The 17964-nt window shown below is 34.4% G+C and overlaps 2 protein-coding genes across 13 annotated transcripts in view; one reads left to right on the top strand and one right to left on the bottom strand.

Annotated features, from left to right (window-relative positions):
- Positions 1-3002: 3002 nt before the first annotated feature.
- Positions 3003-4573, top strand: LOC145972276 (upstream stimulatory factor 1). Its single transcript, XM_083100756.1, has 4 exons — positions 3003-3382; positions 3503-3878; positions 3964-4116; positions 4207-4573. Exons 1-4 carry the CDS (start codon positions 3345-3347, stop codon positions 4414-4416), a joined length of 777 nt encoding a protein of 258 aa, XP_082956882.1. The 5' UTR covers positions 3003-3344; the 3' UTR covers positions 4417-4573.
- A 17-nt stretch (positions 4574-4590) lies between these two features.
- The window catches only part of Rhogef3 (Rho guanine nucleotide exchange factor 3), a 143941-nt gene continuing 130567 nt past the window's right edge, over positions 4591-17964 (bottom strand). For 5 of the 12 annotated variants that reach the window (XM_083100744.1, XM_083100747.1, XM_083100746.1 and 2 more), the window contains 11 exons: positions 16037-16435; positions 15279-15381; positions 14812-15003; positions 13486-13691; positions 11903-12003; positions 10205-10521; positions 9586-9957; positions 9007-9369; positions 8646-8859; positions 8192-8434; positions 4592-8059 (listed from right to left, as the gene is read on the bottom strand). In XM_083100744.1, coding sequence (XP_082956870.1) covers positions 7920-8059; positions 8192-8434; positions 8646-8859; positions 9007-9369; positions 9586-9957; positions 10205-10521; positions 11903-12003; positions 13486-13691; positions 14812-15003; positions 15279-15381; positions 16037-16435 — 2650 coding nt within the window. In that variant the 3' untranslated portion in view covers positions 4592-7919. Of the gene's footprint in view, positions 8060-8191; positions 8435-8645; positions 8860-8924; positions 9370-9585; positions 9958-10204; positions 10522-11902; positions 12004-13485; positions 13692-14811; positions 15004-15278; positions 15382-16036; positions 16436-17964 lie in introns of those variants that run through there. The other 7 variants (XM_083100742.1, XM_083100741.1, XM_083100743.1 and 4 more) reach the window with 4 other exon arrangements.

A 17964-nucleotide genomic window follows, 5' to 3' on the forward strand; every position in this document is an offset into this window, starting at 1 on the left:
GAGCGGCGGCCGACTTACAACGAATGTCCGGAATTTGCTTTCTGGACACGTACACGTGACGAATTTCGACGTTTGTCGAGAATCATCGACTTTCTAAGCTTGGAAAACGTTCGATAACGATTGAAAATAACGTTCGCAATTCGCTATCACTAATAATATCGTTGAATATTACTTAAATAAGTAAGAGAGTAAGCGCGACACGCCGCTGCCATTGGTTACCCCGCCATCGCGCTGTCTCTCCTCTTGCCGACAAAATGTCTGACACGCTGTGCTATAGTTCGAACAGCTGAACGCTTCTTCCATTCCTCCGATTTTAATATTTAATATTTCTATTATTATTGCGGAAATCGTAAAACGATATAGAACTTTCTTGTTCAATTTACTGCGCTCTACCTCCTCATAGGCGCCTGGAATGGAGCACGAGGAGAATGACCGAGATATTTTTGAGATACTCTGTCCTTCTTGTCTTAATAAAAGCCACCTTAACAGACAACAATAATAAATGATCTTCTAAATTTTACACTAGTCGATCAACATGTATCGATTAATACCATTTGTTTAATATAACTTAGCGAGTAAAATGATGAGCCGAATGCAGTCGTACGATTAATTGATTAAATATTTATATATAGACCGAACAAAAAAGCGACCCAAAATGCAATCATTCGATTAATTGTTTAAATATTTATATATACCAAACAAAAAAGCGACCCGGAATCGTTTGCAATTGTTCGATTAATTGGTTAAATATTTATATATGTCGACCGAAAAAGCGAGCTGGAATGCAATCGTTCAATTAATTGATTCGATCAACTGCAATCGACTGTCATAGATAATAGCTGGACTCAAAACTTCGAATATAATCTGGCCGCTGGATTTTAGACTGCATATGGCGCAATTTATGTTTGATTTATGAAAAATTCATAATTGATATTTCAAGAGATATCTGATAGAAAAATATATTTTTTTAAAATCTCCATTTAGTGACATTTCAATCCCTCGAAAAGAAATGTTTCTATATAATATATATATTAAATATAGCAAGTGTTTTATAAAGTCATTACGAATTCTTTTCAAGAGTAATATATTTGCATATTGAGTGTTAATACATTTGCAAATTTATATTTTTGTGATACAAATCATTAGACTTAAAATTTTAAAAATACTTGCAATTCTTGATTTTGTAATTAGTGCCACTTATTATATTATTCGTCGGATACTTTGCTAATATTTCAGAAGTTCAATATTTATAGATCGCTGATTATCGACAATTCACCCGACGTCGATGATTTTCAAGCTCCATTTATATTCTGAAATATTAGGAAAGTATTAGGCAAATATGATCGGATAGGAGCTAACACTAACAGAAAATTACCGATCGTCGATAACGCAGCAAACTACGCTAAAGGTGGATTTTCAACGGTCGATAATTTAGTTAGGTGCTAGTTGTGCTACCTCCAACTTGATTATATTCTCCTAATAATTTCCTAATATTTCAGAATACGTTTCGAGCGAAGAACTTGACATCAATGTCGGCAATTAATGAACTACAAATATTTAAATTCTGAAATATATTGTTAAACAACAATATAATAATCAGTAATACATTTTAAATTTAATATTTATTAAATTTATTTAATTTGGTTCACTTATACATAATTAATTAATATAATATAATGATATAATAAATTATGGACTAATGTATTAATTCAATTTTTTTCTCGCGAAGAGAAAAATATATGTTATACAAATTCTATCGGTCAGATTCGGTGGGCAACTAAAAAAGCCCTCAGATGATTCATCTTTGGACGCTAATATTCGAGCCCTTGAGAACTGTTTGCACAATCATTCGGATTTATTTAATTAAATGATCTTATAATTTAATATAACTGTAACTTTAAAGCCTTAAATCGTTATTAATTTTTACATATATGTACGCATACATATATGCATTAAAATGCATGTATTTATACTAATTTATGTAAATATACGTATGATTAATTATGATATTTACAATAGATATAAAAATAATATTTTTAATTTAAAATTTAAATCTCTTTTAAACGCTATCGTTAACATATACATCACACTTTAACTTTTATTTGAATACTTTATAGTTTCTTTCAAGATCATTATTTATATTTGACAGCTTCTATTTTAAAATTTGGTAAATAAAACGTATCTCATAAAATGTCATTTAACGTTAAAATTTTATTTAATCAATAAAATAAGCTATAATTTTGATAAAAATCGAATGAGATAAAATGAATCTTTCTTTTCTTTTCCATAAGAATGTATTATTTGACTTGATATGTATTCTTTCACTTATTATAATTAATTGTCTACTCAAGCATATACATATACTTGTTAAATCTAGTAATTAAGTCTATAGTTTTATTTTTCCTAGATTTAATTTATTACATTTATTATATATATGTATATATATATTTTTTTTTTTCATATTTCTAAATATAGCGCAGATATTTCAGATGAACACACCCACAGAAAAGATTTCCATCTAATGCTATTATACTTCAATTTATCATAAAATTGGCAATATAGCGACAATCATACTTTTTATTAAAAAGGAAATATTTTAATCTTAAATGGAAAATTCTTAAATCTAGCATGGAAGCACGTATCAGTTTCGCGCAACTAATGGTGCTAATATCCAATTATTTTAAGAGTGCAAGAATGTATAAGTTTAGATTTCTTTATGTTATTCTTGTCTCCAGATTATAAAGACAATCTTATTTAATTTGAGAGAGAAGAATAAGAATTGTTTTTATTTTAAAATTGTTTTATTTTTACACTGCATAAGATTGTAAAACGGTTATACATGTTAAGAATATTTTTGTCTCGTTATATGTATATCAGAAATCTTTTCTGAGAGGGCAACATAGCACGGAACAGAACCAGAAATTGTGCGCATTATATGTTACCCTCTGAAAACACGTCGTAGACACTGGCTTCATAGTTCATGTTCACGTTTTTAATGTCCACAGAAGGCGTATCGCTTTTAAAGATCATCATCTAAAAGCGGGCCATGAACCTTTCATTCTTCTCTGTGTTGCAAATAGATATGTCATTCCTAATCTAATCGTCATTCGCAAAAAAACACACTAACTCCAGACTCCAGTCGCAATATTTCTTGTGAGAACACTAGTGTAATTTTTCGCGTTGTGTCGACCAGTGCAAGTTTTCTCAGGAAATTAGCGGTCTTTCATAAAATCTCATCCATAAAATCGTCTATAATCGTTTATATACACCTTTTAATATATCAAAGGTGTGTCGTTTACATATTAAGTCAATGATCATAAAAATGTTTATTGCTTTTTATTAAGATGGAAGTTGTTAACCACATCGATACCATCGACGGGAGGTAAGTGTATATATATTCTCTCAAACAGAATTTATGTTTGTTACAAATTTATTATTTTTGTTACAAATTATAATTTTCTCTCTCTTCTCTTTGACTTAAAACAAAATATTTATGTTACAGTGCAGATGAAAATACAATGAATGACGAAACTATTGGTGTAGTTTTGGAAGAAGCAGAAATAGTGGATTGCGATGCTGAGGTAGAGGCTGACGATGATAATGTACAGTATCATCTATATGCGATAAACAGAGGTGACAATACAGTGGCTTATAAAGTTATGCAAGTCAGCAATAATCATAGAGAAAACAATGAGGTTTCCATAGCCACTCCTGTAAACAATACAGTACAGGTTTTGGCTTCTTCGTTAAATGGACAATTCTATGTACTCAGTAATGGCAATGATGTTGTGACATCAGAATCCGCAAGAACAGTTGCACCACGTGTAACCAAATTACAGTTAGAAGGGTCACAGAATATTATTACAAATGTAAAAAAAGTAAATTTTTTTTCTATTGTATTGCATTTTATATTATTTTTCTATTTGGAAAATTAAATTAAATTACTATATATTATATTTATAGAGAGATGAAAGGCGAAGAGCAACACACAATGAAGTTGAGAGACGTAGAAGAGATAAAATTAACAATTGGATTACTAAGTTAGGGAAACTCTTGGCAGAGTGCGATCAAAATGTGGATAAAGAGGGAGATGCAAAAGCGAATTTTGAACCACAAGTATATATTTGCAAACTCTTAAATTAATGTATCAACAATTTCATAAAAATAAGTTTTCTATTATCTTCTATAATGATGATTTGTTTATAGAGCAAAGGAGGTATACTAGCACGAGCTTGTGAGTACATTACAGAATTAAGGGAAGCTCAGGAAAAACTATCCCAGAGTATGGATGAAAACGCACAGTTGATAGAAGAAGCTAAGACTCTTCGACAAGTCGTAAATCAATTGAGAGATGAAAATTCAAAATTAAAAGTCCAAATTTCAAAGCAGGGTAATACATTTGTCCTGGGTACTTAGATTAGGATTAGCATTGGACAAAGCAAAATCCTTTTATTGCATTATCTTATGTCAGTATAAATATATCTTTTTTTATCACATTATATAAACAAATAAAAAGAAAGAAATCATGAATAAAGTATGATAGTTACAAAATGTTTATTTACATATATATGTGTAGCTTGGGATATATATATATATATATATATATATATATATATATTCATAATTGTAAAATAATGACAATCATATCATATAATGTTCTACTGTACATAAACAATAATTATTTATAACATGAACAATTGGTCTCGCATGATAATTCATCAGCGAAATCGATAAATTAGAGAGATATACAAATATACAAAACGATATCATCAATTGAATCAACAATTAATCATACGCGAACGTCAGATATATTGCTTAATATTAGAGTTTACTTAATTGCTACAAAAAACGCGTTAAAGTTAAAGTTGGTTTTTCTAATCAATAGATCTATGTTATTTACACTTACAAAATACATCTATATATATGTACAGAAAACAGAACGATACATACGATATCTCTGTGCCTTTCCTCTTATAGATTTATTAGTATAGTTAGAGATCTCGCTACAAAAAAAAACTGAATTCCATTTTCTCGTCATCAGAGTATGTATATGTATGGTTATCGATATCAAATCTCAGAAAAAATATACGTTTATATAAACGCGTCATGTACATAACAGTTTAAATTATCATAATAATAACGCTTAATACAATACTTATTGCTTCAAAGCGCATTTCCTCAAGTTTTATGCTGCCTGACGATTTGCAGAAGTAATAATTTCTAGCTGAAATAGACAGTATCCTCCAAAGTATAAATTAATCAATCCTGTAAGATATGTAATTCACTTGCCAATATGTGGGTGCTTGTGAGTGCGAGGTCCGAACTTTCATGTATTTCGATTACTTGTTTATCGTAAAATCGCAAATATACTTCTCATGAATGTGGAAAGTTGTGCTTAATCGTGCATTACTCGGTTTCGCACCCGAAGACAACACAAACATCATTGAAAGATGCCTGCCAAATCACTCAAAAGACATTTCTTCAGCATCCAAGAAATATCTTTCGTAGACTTTCATGTTGTTCGGGATATCCTCGCTAACTTATCCTTCCTATAATGAGTTACATCTGTTCCTTATACTTACATTGGCCATTATTAAAGCAGTCCATGTGTATAATAGCAATACTTATAAGAAAAATCACATTCAAGAACCAATGAGTAGTTTTTCCTATAAAAATAACTCTGAAATGAGTTGGGTCCAGCAACAAATTGCGTCTCTCCTAAATCTAAACATCAACAGGCTAATGATCTCTCTGTACAGTAGGAATCTTGATCCATTCATTTTATCATTATATTGTCCTCGTCGTATATAGTAAATTACGCGCTGTCTCGAAATAAGTAAAAATATATCTTTCTGCGTGTTATACAAAACAATAAATATCTCCTCTCGCTCAGAATTGTGCCATACATCCGCATACAAACGTCAAAAGGACAAAATATCGAGCTTTCGTCTCTTCAGATAGAGAAAATCTGGAATGACCGATCTCATTTTATTAAAGATCGGGTCAAATAATTCTAACGAACGAAGACGTATTTCTTTAAACTTATTGGCAGTGTTAGAAACTTTCAGGATCCGTGATTAAATTGTTGAAATTGTAGGTAGATCGAACATTTTGCCAAAGGACTGCATAGATATATGCATATCATTATAACATAGATTCTTCTATTGGGCTAACTGATTCTCTTTTCTGTACAAGAGTAGAAAAACTTGATCTTCTCTCGATCATCTTTTTTCCCCTCTTTTTCTTGCTTTTTTAGAAGCTTGTCGCTTCATATCGCAGTCGAATAAGAATGATATGCGAGTATTTACATATTTTTTGAATCTAATCACATTTTCTGTATTTTGTATAATACTGTTGCTATGTTTCGCGGAAACAAAATTTTTTTTCTTTTCTTTGCTCTTGTTTCATGCTGTCTCTCTTCTATTTATCCCCGCCGATCGCAACTCCATACAAACTACTATGAGTATTATTAATTATAATGCGAAATAACGAACATTAGTTAGGCAGTAAGTTACCTTGTATAGCTCGCTGGAGATTTCTTCTAAGAAATATATCTATGTTTTCGTTGAGAGAAAAGTGGTGTGCGGAATCGGCCGATCAAAATTTATTACGAAACTAATCAACACGGATTTCCTGATTAAACTTGCTAACACTTGCGCAGAATTGCATATGATATTACAAACAATGAGTTTTCTCACTGCATCTTTTTTACATAAAATTCATCGACAACACTCTCGAAATAATCAAATAATTTTAACAAAATTCACGTGACGAGAATTAAACTTAGAAATTTCTTAATCGATCCCGTCGCATTTCTCTCTCAAGGTTACAACCGGTTTCCTCCCGAGGAAGCATTTCGGTCGTCAGTCTTTCGATTATAATAAAAAATACAGCCGTTTGATACGTACCATCCATAGCTGCTCGATTCAAAAAGCGATTGCGCGTGTAACAATACATATCTATTACGGTTCATCATCAATCCGCGTTGTGAAGAGTGACTAGTACTTTCTCTTTAGTACCTTAAAAGCCCGCTATTGACTTTATACACTCACTATTTACTTTTCTAGCTCTCTAATCTATCCGCATGTTCTCTACTATTAATGATAGTTTCTAATGTCAAGCATCTACAAAATCGATTATACACCTCCCTCTCAGTTTGTAACAACGTTTTTTTTTTCATCTCGGAAACATCTTTCTAAATAGTAGTAGTAGTTCTTGAACTGCACGTTGACAACGTCACGAAGTCAATAATCAAAACAAAATCATAATCAAAGATGATCGAACATTGTTTTCAGATCTGAAGCAGTTAAAGAACTACTGATTCAAAGCGTCACAAAAGACATTCCTGATTCAGATTATAGACATAATGAGCGATTTTTATTAATTTATCGTATATGCACCTGCAAGTATTTAATTTGGACAATGACACTATCTGTTTGGTAGAGAAGCACCTGCTTTCATGAGAGAGGCAGTGAATGAAAGATCGTTGAAGGTTTTCGTGTTTTTGAATCGCTGCACCGTTCTTTACAGGCTATAAGTATGGAATCGATGGCGATTGCTTTTCCTACTTTAAGAGAAAAGTGTATTTTGTAGGACAAAATTTTCACTTTTGAGTTATCTAAATACCTCCGTGCCGTACATTTGACGAGACGCTGTTTGTCCTTGATGCTACGAAACTCTAGCGATCAAAGTGGATCGTTCATCGACTCAAAAATAGTACGATTAAATCTATCGTGAAATGAACAGTATTAATTGATAAAGTATCAATTGATAACAATTGATCTTTTTGAATGACTATTCAAAGAGATTTCTAAGCAATCAATATTGAGAGATATCTCACATCAAAATTCTGACAGGACGATACAGCGCCGTTAATTGCAGTTTTATAGGTCAATATACGGTACGAAGGTAGGCCTGTCTCAGGACGGTTGAAGCCGCGTGCTTTTTTTGCTGCTACCAAACGTAAACCAAGTACCGACTTTCCTTCCTAGCGAGTTGGTAGTGCCCTGTGTGATCATAGTCGGCATCTCGTACGTTGATTCCCTCTTGTATGTTTTATCTGCAATGTTATAAATTTAATATAAAAATAAAAGTTAATATAATATAATAATAAAAGAAATAGTTTAGGATCAGATTCTTTTTTATAAATTAATCGGACAGATACGCGATAAATGTACATATGTAAACTTACTACGAGGTTTGATCGGTGGTCTATTTTGCTGCCTGCTAGCAGCTAGCCTGGCAAGCTGTCTGGCCGCTGCTGGAAACTCTAATCCGTCGTTTCTGTCCTGAGCTACCAATCTTCGTTCCTCCGCCATCGCCGTCAGCCACCGTCGTTTCTCTTCCGCTGTGCGACAACAAAAAAGCAACCACTTGTCCCGGACGCAACTATATATTTTCAAACAGTGCCTTACTGTCACCCCCGATTGAAGATCTACGAATAAAATTGAGTTTTATTTTCATTTACAAATCGCAATTATAGTATATCATATTAATTCTTATATTCTCAATTACTTATTGATATAACGTCACTTGCTAAAATATAAAATAGAATTTTCTACATCAATTTATTCTCGTTTTTATTGTATTGTAAGAGAGAAACATATTTTTCAATAATTAAAATTAAATGTCACATTAATAGTTACCCTTCCCATCGGGTACGTCGATGACTTCGCTAGTGTCAAGATAGATGCGACCTTTGTAGACATAAGTATTGCGCTTAAGAATGTCTTTCTTGCAATAGACCAGTTGATGATCAAAGAGGAATAGCGTGATATTGTTCGTCCACATGCCGGTCTTCACTCTCATCGCCTCACCTTGATAAATCAGTTGCGACGAAACTTCTATGAGATCTTCGCCCTGTGATCGATTACCATCGATATTAAACGTATATTTCAATAATTGCTTTAACAAGAGACTCGCACTTATTAACGTTACCGAGATGATCCGAAACGCAGGCGAATTTCAAAGATAGTTTTATCTCTACAATCTCGAGGAGTAACGCACCTCCCAACCTTCTACGCGCATTTGCCACGCGGCCAACTTCTCCAAACTCTCCATCCGCCTTTTTCTCTCGTTGATCAGTACCGCAACGCCTCTCATTGCTTCCAAGGCCTCCTGAATCTTGTGATAATCTGGATGATCGGTTTTCGTATACTTCAGTAGCTCCGCCAATTGAAGGGGGTACTTGCATATTCGTTGGACTGGCGTCAATAGATATCCGTCCAAGGGGATCTCTATGAGGCCTCGCATTAGCCGACAAGCTTCGAAGAATTTGCTGTAACGATTGTGCTGGTAGAGCTCCTGTAACGTCGCTGTGGCCATCGGATGACTGTTGCAGTATTCGGAATACATGCGAAAGCCCGCTCTCTAAAAGAATCATATGCTCATGTCACGTTCTTTAATTTTATTTAAATAATTCAAAATATATGTGAAGTCATAAAAAGTTACTTCGAACACTCCTTTATCAGTTTTTCAGAAAGTCAAAATGCAAGAACTTGAAAACATATCGATCTCATCGACAAGTACAGAATTATTAGTGAAGGAAAAGAAGCATGAACAAATTAATTCGATAATGCTACTGACATGATTGAGGAAGCATTCGCCGATGCAGCTTTTGTGCGGCGCGTTCCAGTCGATACAAGCTTCAAGATCCTTCAGGAATTCAGATTGAAAGTCCAAGAGCTCCTCGAGGTTGATGAAAATCGTTTCAATCTGCTCTTCGGTAAACATGTCCGTGCGCCTGCGACATTCCGCGATATAGCCTTCGGCTACATCGCGCAGGACCTTGACGAAATCGCGCTCGGTCTGGACGAGCTCGCGGACCACGCTGGTTCTCACTTGTTCATTCGAGAGCAAGGAAACGCTCGTTCGTCTTCTCAGCTGAGTGCCCGAGGATCCCCCTGAAGCTATCGCGGCCAAACAATCTTCCACCGTATCCTCTTGACTCACTCGTAGCTGCAGACAGACATTTATTTTAGCCAAAATCCTTAATTATTATGTTAATAATATTATTTAATCAATCAAAAAAATTAAATTAATAAATTAAATTAACGAAAGACAGGAATAAATTTTATATATAAAGTAGAAGAAATGGAAGTAGATAATTTTTAATATTTTATTAATTTTTAGGATTACTCTAGAAATAAAAGGCGCGTGCATAATTGATTTAAAATCAAACAAATTCTCATTCGAAAATATTCACCCTGACAAAAGCGGCCGGAAACCACCCATGCTCCCCTCTGCAGCTGCCCCACCACCAATCTTTGTCCAATGTGTCAAAGACGTCGATAACATCCCCGGCACGAAAAGCTAACTCCTCCGGCTCCATCGCCACATGGTCCCAAACAGCCTCGGCCAAGATGACAATCTCCTCATCCATCGTCTGCTCGAATGATTTCTTCTTATCTGTCAAGGAAGCGATTGAGGATTCGGAGTCGGACATCATCTCGTCGTCAGATGTGCCGGCTCTTCCATCCTGCTCGTCCTCGGATAGTACGTTGCCACCGGGTAATCTCACGCCTATTTTTTTGGAAATAGAAAATTTCGTTGTAATCAAGAAAAAAATACAAAGAAAAAATATACAAGTCTATCAGTCTTAGTGCGATACACATCGTGACAGTCGTCAATCGAGTGTTGTGTGATCCGATTTTTAAATAAATACAAGTAAAGAAAATACTTAAATACAAATAAAATGAAAAATAATAATTGATATACGTGATTTTGCTACATTTCTGAAAAATGTATATCTCAAAATTTTCTCCTTAAAATGACAGATGTCAAAAATTCAGCTTTTTCAAAGGAATATCTTTCCTTTTTTAAAATCCTTTTATAAAAATTTTATCAGAGTCAGAATCAGTAAATCAATAATTAATACACAGCGCAGAAAATATCCTGTAACGTAAATGATATTCCGCTGGATTTTCGCTTGTCAGCATCCTTCTGGAAGTTATTGTGACAACAAGCACGTGATCTCCGGCCAAAAACCGTCCACCGTGCAGCGTTTGGTGAGCGGAAAAAGAATGAAACAGTTTTCATGAGATTTCTCGAGAGATGGATAACAGAGTTCGCCGGAGTACCTCCTAAAAATTCAATTAACCGCGAATACGCGTGAATTGATTGCACCCATGAGAGGCTACGCCTCTTTTAAAAGCGAGAATGCAGGATGGTGCTCTTATGAGGCTTTCTCCGGCAAACCCATTCTTTACTACTTGTAAAACAGAAGCGATTCCACACGAAGCAACGTTTTCACAAGGGCACGGAAATCATCACGATAATTATGTGGAGGTATTTCTATTTCTTATTCTCGCAGTTCCTTCTTTTTTTTCTTACGAGGGTGCATTCGACGACAACACAGTGTGAATATCTGAACAACGTCTTTACGGGGGATGCATGCTCTGAATACTCTTCAAGGTGATGTCTAGAGAGAAATCAGAGATCTCTGTAGTACACTGTGCACTAGACGTCATTAAAAGGTTTTCTACTGGCGTGTAAAATCTGTCTACCCAGCAAATGTGTCTTAACATTGATCTTGCAGTGGTTTCTAAATCAATTGCTTTCCTGAGATAAAAAAAATAAATAATTGATGAAAATTATTTTGCTCTTTCCTATCATTATTTAAAAATTTCTATTTTATTTTTTTCAAACGTTACATTATGTTCATTAAAATGATTAACAATCTAAAGATTTTTTTTGCGAATTAATTTACAAAGAGACAAATATTTTTTTGCGAGTATATGATATCTCTTAACAATTATTGAACGTGCAACCTCGCCTTCTCCAAATGCGATAAGAGAACGGTTTACGCATGTGCTTGGTAGGCAAAATAAAAGGAACGTGATCTACGTTTCAAAGTCTATCTTTGAGTTAAAAGAATAGTATAATAATACGATAGCACACTCACCTGCAGTTTTGGTGCGCATTAGCGGCGAAAGCTGATTGATTCCCAGTGGCTGACTAAGCGAACGTCTCAGATTTGTCCGAGAACTCCTCCCTTTCGCGTTACTGGAGCGAAGGAAAAGAAGAAAACATTAATTCGATATTAATTCGCTTTTATTACCGCGTTAACGTGCGGCATCGAACGAAAGGATTAACAAAAGCGTGTATTCAGGTATTAAGCATATCGGTACAACATTCAGCAACAAATTACAGTAGGTAGGTATAATATGTATATAGATATATGTGTATATGTATATATATATATATATATAGTACAACATGACAGGGTATATATATATACGTATGTTACGCGAGGCAGATCAACTTTTTACTGGAGGAAAGATTAAGAGAGAAGGTGGTTTGTTATAATACCCATCTACCTACCACTAGTTTCCCTCGATTTACTGGAAAGGTTCGAGAACAAAGAGTTTCAGTTTTCCCAAGTTGTCAGTTACTTTTCAGGGGTTTGTTGGTTCGAGATGTGAATTACAATATAAGTGTCGCGTTTGTGAGAAGAAGTCAAAATTATTACTGATTCGAAAATAAAAAAAAAGCAGCGAGCGCGTCAGGCTAAAAAAGGTTCGGCCGTGCGGCTAAAAAGAGCGAAGTTAATAAGCGTTTGATGTCTCTTTATTATTTTCTTTTTTTTTTCTTTTATTGCCTCTTTATTGCGACACTGCTAGCTCTTCGCACTTGCAGTGATAGCTTATGCTTGTCTTTATTTTAGAAACCCAAAAAAATGTTGTACGTTGGATCTCGAGCGCTTTCAAATTTATTCATCTATTTATATATATTTATTTATAAACGGGAAAGAAATTCCTCTAATACAGATGACAAAAATTATAGTCTCAAAAACATCAATAGATGCACGTGAATAGAAAACATTATATAAAAAATAAATATAACAAGAAACAATAATAAAAATACAAAATAAGAAAGATGAAGCATGATTGCAATAAACAACAGTATATTATGATTAAATTGTTTCCATTGAATATAATAATTCCATTGAATATAATAATTGCACGTATAAAATATATATATAGATTTTTAAAGACTTTAATTTAAAATATTTGAAAAGAATGAAAAGTCTAAAACAATAACATCGTAAGTCCTATATGGACAAGAACTTTTTTCCATTATAATTTCGATTAGAAAATCTTGCAATTTTTTATAGAATAAATTAAAAATAAATTAAAAAAATTTTAATATATAAAGTTTCAAAAATAATAAGAAAAATTCTTAATTCTTTTTTTGCTAATAGAATTCGATTAATTGTTTATTCTCATTAGTGAAAATTGCTTCAAGAATACTTCAATTCTTTATCATTCCAAATTTCCTATATCAAATTTGTGTTTTCCTTATTAGAAATTTTCAAGTGAGATACTAACAAAAATGTCTCGAGAAGGTTCAAGCGCAACGATTATCTTGGGTTTCCCTCAGCCGTCATAAGGGGCCGTAAGTAGTTCGCAGATGGCGATGATTTAATGAGGCGTACGCGACAAGGGTTGCTTGAACATTAAACGCATTTGCGGTAATTGAACGCACCTTCTAAGCGTAACGATATCATGGGAGGAATGCCTCGGACTGAGCCTGGGTGGCCTCGTCTTGATCGGCGACGGAGTCGACAGCATCCGACGATAATTGTGAACGTATCCCGACCTGGTGTCCCATTGGAGCAGCCTTTGGCCTCCTAAGTCACTGTTCGTACGTCGCACATGATTGTGTCGCGATGCACGACTCTGCAGATCCGCCTGAAACAATCATGCAGATTCCATTAGAGATTGCGAATCATGCATTAACTGATTAACTTGTCGCTCCGAAGTGGAACGCGTAGACTAAGCGAGTTTCTTTTTCTTTCTACAATATTTCGCGAATTATCATAGCAGCATTATCAGCAAAGTACAAAATAAAAAGAAATTGCTCTCCTAAAAGTTTTGATACATGTCACTTCATGTGTATATCACAAGCGCACTGGTTTTTATTTAATTTTTCCAAGTCACGTGAGTCTCTCTTTCTTTCTCTTTTTGTGTTGGATTAGTAAAATTTTACTTTTCCTAAAATCGATTTTTAATTTTTATTATTTATATTTTTAATTTATATTTATATTTTGTTTTATTTTTTAACTCCATAATTAATTGCAAATACCATTTTCCAACAATATTAATATTGTTAAAAATAATGAATTTTTTGATTAATAATACACAAAGCAATACTTGAACACGCACAAAACGAAGCAAATTACTCAGATCAAACATAACGACATCAGGAATTAAATCAACGACTGCGAGTTCCATATCAACTAACGATGAGCGCGTTTCCTCCTTGGTATCCTGGCGCTCGTGATATAAGAACAGCTATCACAGAATAGCACGAGCGAATCTTTTTGCGAGCGTGGTCAAACTGTACACAAAGATGACTAATGCCATACAGAGGAAACAGTTACAACCATAAATCCGATAAACGCCGTGTGATTATCATGTTACTATTAATAATTAATGTAAATCATCGTCTGTATGCGAGAAGAAACACACTTAAAATACAAAAATAAAGTAACCTAGTTGCCATCGCAGCCAACAAGAAATTTATTTAAAAAAAATTATGCTAAATATGTCAAGGAACTGATTATGTCTTACGATTTATTGCTCTTCTAATTCTGCCCTCGAAATAAAAAAACCTGAAGGCAATAATATTACATTTCATATTTAATCAATATTATAAATCAATTTGCATTAATTAATTTTACATTACATGGAATTAGTATATCATGAGTGACGTTTGCACGAGCTGGAGCATTTCCTCGTGTGTTAAAGCTGCGATAAGCCGTTTAAGTTGTGTTAGCTACCGTGAGATAAAGAAAAGAACAAAGCTTACCTTGAACTTGTCAATCAGTATCTGGTTGATGAGCTCGGACTGGGGCCGCGATTTATCGGCGACTCGCCTGCGAAGGGCCGGAGGGCTGTCGGTGTCGTCGGGAACATCGTCCGTATCGTGCGACTCGGAGCTGTCACCACCCTCCATTATTCCGCCGCCACTGCCACCAGTCAACGCTCCACCAGATACCATCTACATCATTTGTGCGAGACATTTGCGATATTTATTCCTTTCATACGTTAGCATTTTTCTTGTTGAGTCGAACAGCACGAAAGATATCGTTTAAATTGTTCGAAAGATGTTTAAAGGACATTTGAAAGATTAAGATGTCTCTTTAAATGTCTGAGATATTTTCTTCGCATCAAAAACTGTTTTTAATCTCTCAAATGTTATGAGATGCCATTCGAATATTTTTTGAGCTTTTGCGTTATTTGAAGAAATGTAGGAAATAGCGTCTTTCTTCTCACCTCGATTTGTATACCGCTGTCTCCACTGTTACACTTTGCATTTCGAGCGGCCTTGTTGCCTTTTTTCCTCTCTTTGCTACTCCTCCAGACGAGTGGGCCGAACCTAAATATATTCGGTCAAGTTCTAGTCAAACTTCTCTCCTCAAGACGAATATTATTACTGTACTTCTCGTATCGTTATATTAAACACGTGTAACTCAATTTGATAATTTATTCTTACATAATCGAAATTGAATAAAATTGACTTAATCTCATTGAATATTCGGAGGGTGTCTGAGAATAAAAATTGTCTTTCTATATTACATACATAAAATATCGATATTAAATTAATATGTATAATATCAGATACATAAAAAATTGATATTAAAGTAGATATTATAATTTATAAATTCCAATCTGTCATTTAATTAATTCTTAAAATTAAAATTGGCAGGTTTTGGTAATAGAGATAAGCTAAGAATTATACAAAAAAATAAGTTAAGAAAGATAAAAAAATATATAAAAGGAAACGCGCGTTCCACGAGAGATTGATCTCATTAAAAGTAATGTGAATATGATCTCTTTGTTTTTTTAATAATGATAATCTTGTATTAATCTGTATTGAGATCACCTCTTTCTATGCTCGAAGCAAAGCTCGAATGAAGAATTCCTTTCACCTGCCGGAAATTATTCGCGCTTCTCTAACAACGCGATATCCTTAGATCTAAATTTAAAATCATGCCCGAGGTGTTAAAGAGAGCGAGGGACGCGATACGAACCGGAATTTCTGGTCATTGCTAGAGTCGTCTTTGTGCTGGTTGCTTTGCTCGGAGGAGGTTACGGGAGGAGTCTCCGTGCCCTCCTCCTCGTCCAAGGGCCCCGAGCCATCATTGTCCTCCGCGGGACATTCCTCGTTGCTCTCCTTACTGCCCTTCTTGTGGAACCTCAACGAGAAGCTCTTACGGAATTTCTGCAACACGCTCTCTTGCTGGCTCTGCGCGCGATGCGCAGTATTTTGACTTCCGCCAGTGGGCACATTGGCGACATTCAGGACGGAAGACGGCTCCTGCAGCCTGGAATGGCTGACCAGAGGAATCGTCGCTTCAGTCAAGGGATGCTCGGTCGTCACGTGGCTTCTTCTCGTCGCATCATCCTCTTCATCGCCGGACCACTGTCGGCTGCAAACAGAATTTTATCTCGGTTTTACTCATTTTTTAATAAAATTAGTCAAATGAGAGAAATCGGCGGAAATTCAGTTTTCACAGCAAGAGATATCCAATCCTCCATATCTGGTATTGGCTTTGGAATTATCGAGCTCGTTTTCGTTCGTTGTCTAACTCTGCGATTCGTTTTAATACTCATGAGAGTCGGGAATTAAAAAAGAACGAATTTCTTATATATAATGAATTAAAAATGCGGAACATTTGATATTAAAACGGATTTAAATTATACTCGATGAATTATAGACTCGATTCTGAATGTAGAGTTGAAGTATCTTTCTCATCCGGCATAGAAAAAGTACAAGAAGCGATAAAAGGACGTATAGGTTTTTACATTGTACAAAAAAGAAACATTCGATTTCGATTTAGATGTTCGATTTCATAGAAATAAATTCCCTCCGATCCATCTCATTTTATCTATTCTTTTTTACAGAGCTTTATTCTAAACCGACCGATGGTCCCCGGCAAAAATTGACAGGAGACAGCTTCGCGAACCACTCATATTCTTGCGTCGCGAGACAAAGCGACTCGCATAAAGATTCAACGTCGTTTCTCACTGCACATAGAAGATACGACGAAGATGCGGGATCGATAAATCACGAATGTGCAACGGGAATGCATGCGCGACCGTAGCTGACAAAGTGACTATCCGAAACTGAGCAGCGGAAGCGCGTCTACAGCGAATGCGAAAGAGGAAACCGGCAAAAATATTTCGCAAACATTTTACGAATGGAGTTGCGTTAGCGTTTCTTTTTTTCGCGAAATTAGCAACGCGGCAATTTTATTTCCCGCGAAGTTGGGACGTTGTCTTCCGCGCCAACAAGTGTACGAATTACGTCGTTCTCGCGCTAAATGTATAAATATATCTCCGTAATACGATCATCCTCCTGCGGTGCAGTGTTTCGGTGCAATTAATATAGTAGAATTGTGCGCGAATTTACTTGTTTATAATAGGCCGCGAGGAAATATTTAATGATGTTAATTGCACACCTCCCGGTTGTTAGTTCTATACGAGAGAAGTATTTTCATTAACTATTATTGTGTAGGTATTTTAATAATCTACGCTACAGGCGTAACTGCTATTAATATCGCAACTTTAATGAGGTACTGTGTTAATGAATTATTATATATAACGTTCCATGAACTGTTTAATTGTAATGATATCTAAAAGTTATAGAAGTGATATCTAAAAAAGTTATGAAGTAATACCTAAGAGTTATATATACCCAGTTTATCTGTTAAAAGATATGTTGAAATTAAGATTAACAATTTCAAGTAATTCTATATATACGTTGCTTCAATATTTTTTAGAATATTCTTTTAAATAAACTCTGTAAGTTAAAATTTTCCTAATGAAGATGTTGAAAAAAATTATATATTCACACACATTTCATTACCTTAATTTTTAAAATTATATATTATATATATTTCTTAAGTTCTAAATTAAAATATAAAATTTAAAATATAAATACTCTTGAAATTATCTG

This window comes from Camponotus vicinus, unplaced genomic scaffold (genome assembly GCF_025532165.1).
Source record: "Camponotus vicinus isolate PSW18456_S1 unplaced genomic scaffold, iyCamVici1.0 SCAF_5, whole genome shotgun sequence".
In the NCBI taxonomy this organism is placed as follows: Eukaryota; Metazoa; Arthropoda; class Insecta; order Hymenoptera; family Formicidae; genus Camponotus; species Camponotus vicinus.

Bases quoted from the DNA above. Each gene is read 5' to 3' on its own strand.
- LOC145972276 (XM_083100756.1), top strand. From the start codon at position 3,345: ATGGAAGTTGTTAACCACATCGATACCATCGACGGGAG. The intron at 3,383-3,502 runs GTAAGTGTATAT...TTTATGTTACAG, and splicing joins ATCGATACCATCGACGGGAG to TGCAGATGAAAATACAATGA. The intron at 4,117-4,206 runs GTATATATTTGC...ATTTGTTTATAG, and splicing joins AAGCGAATTTTGAACCACAA to AGCAAAGGAGGTATACTAGC.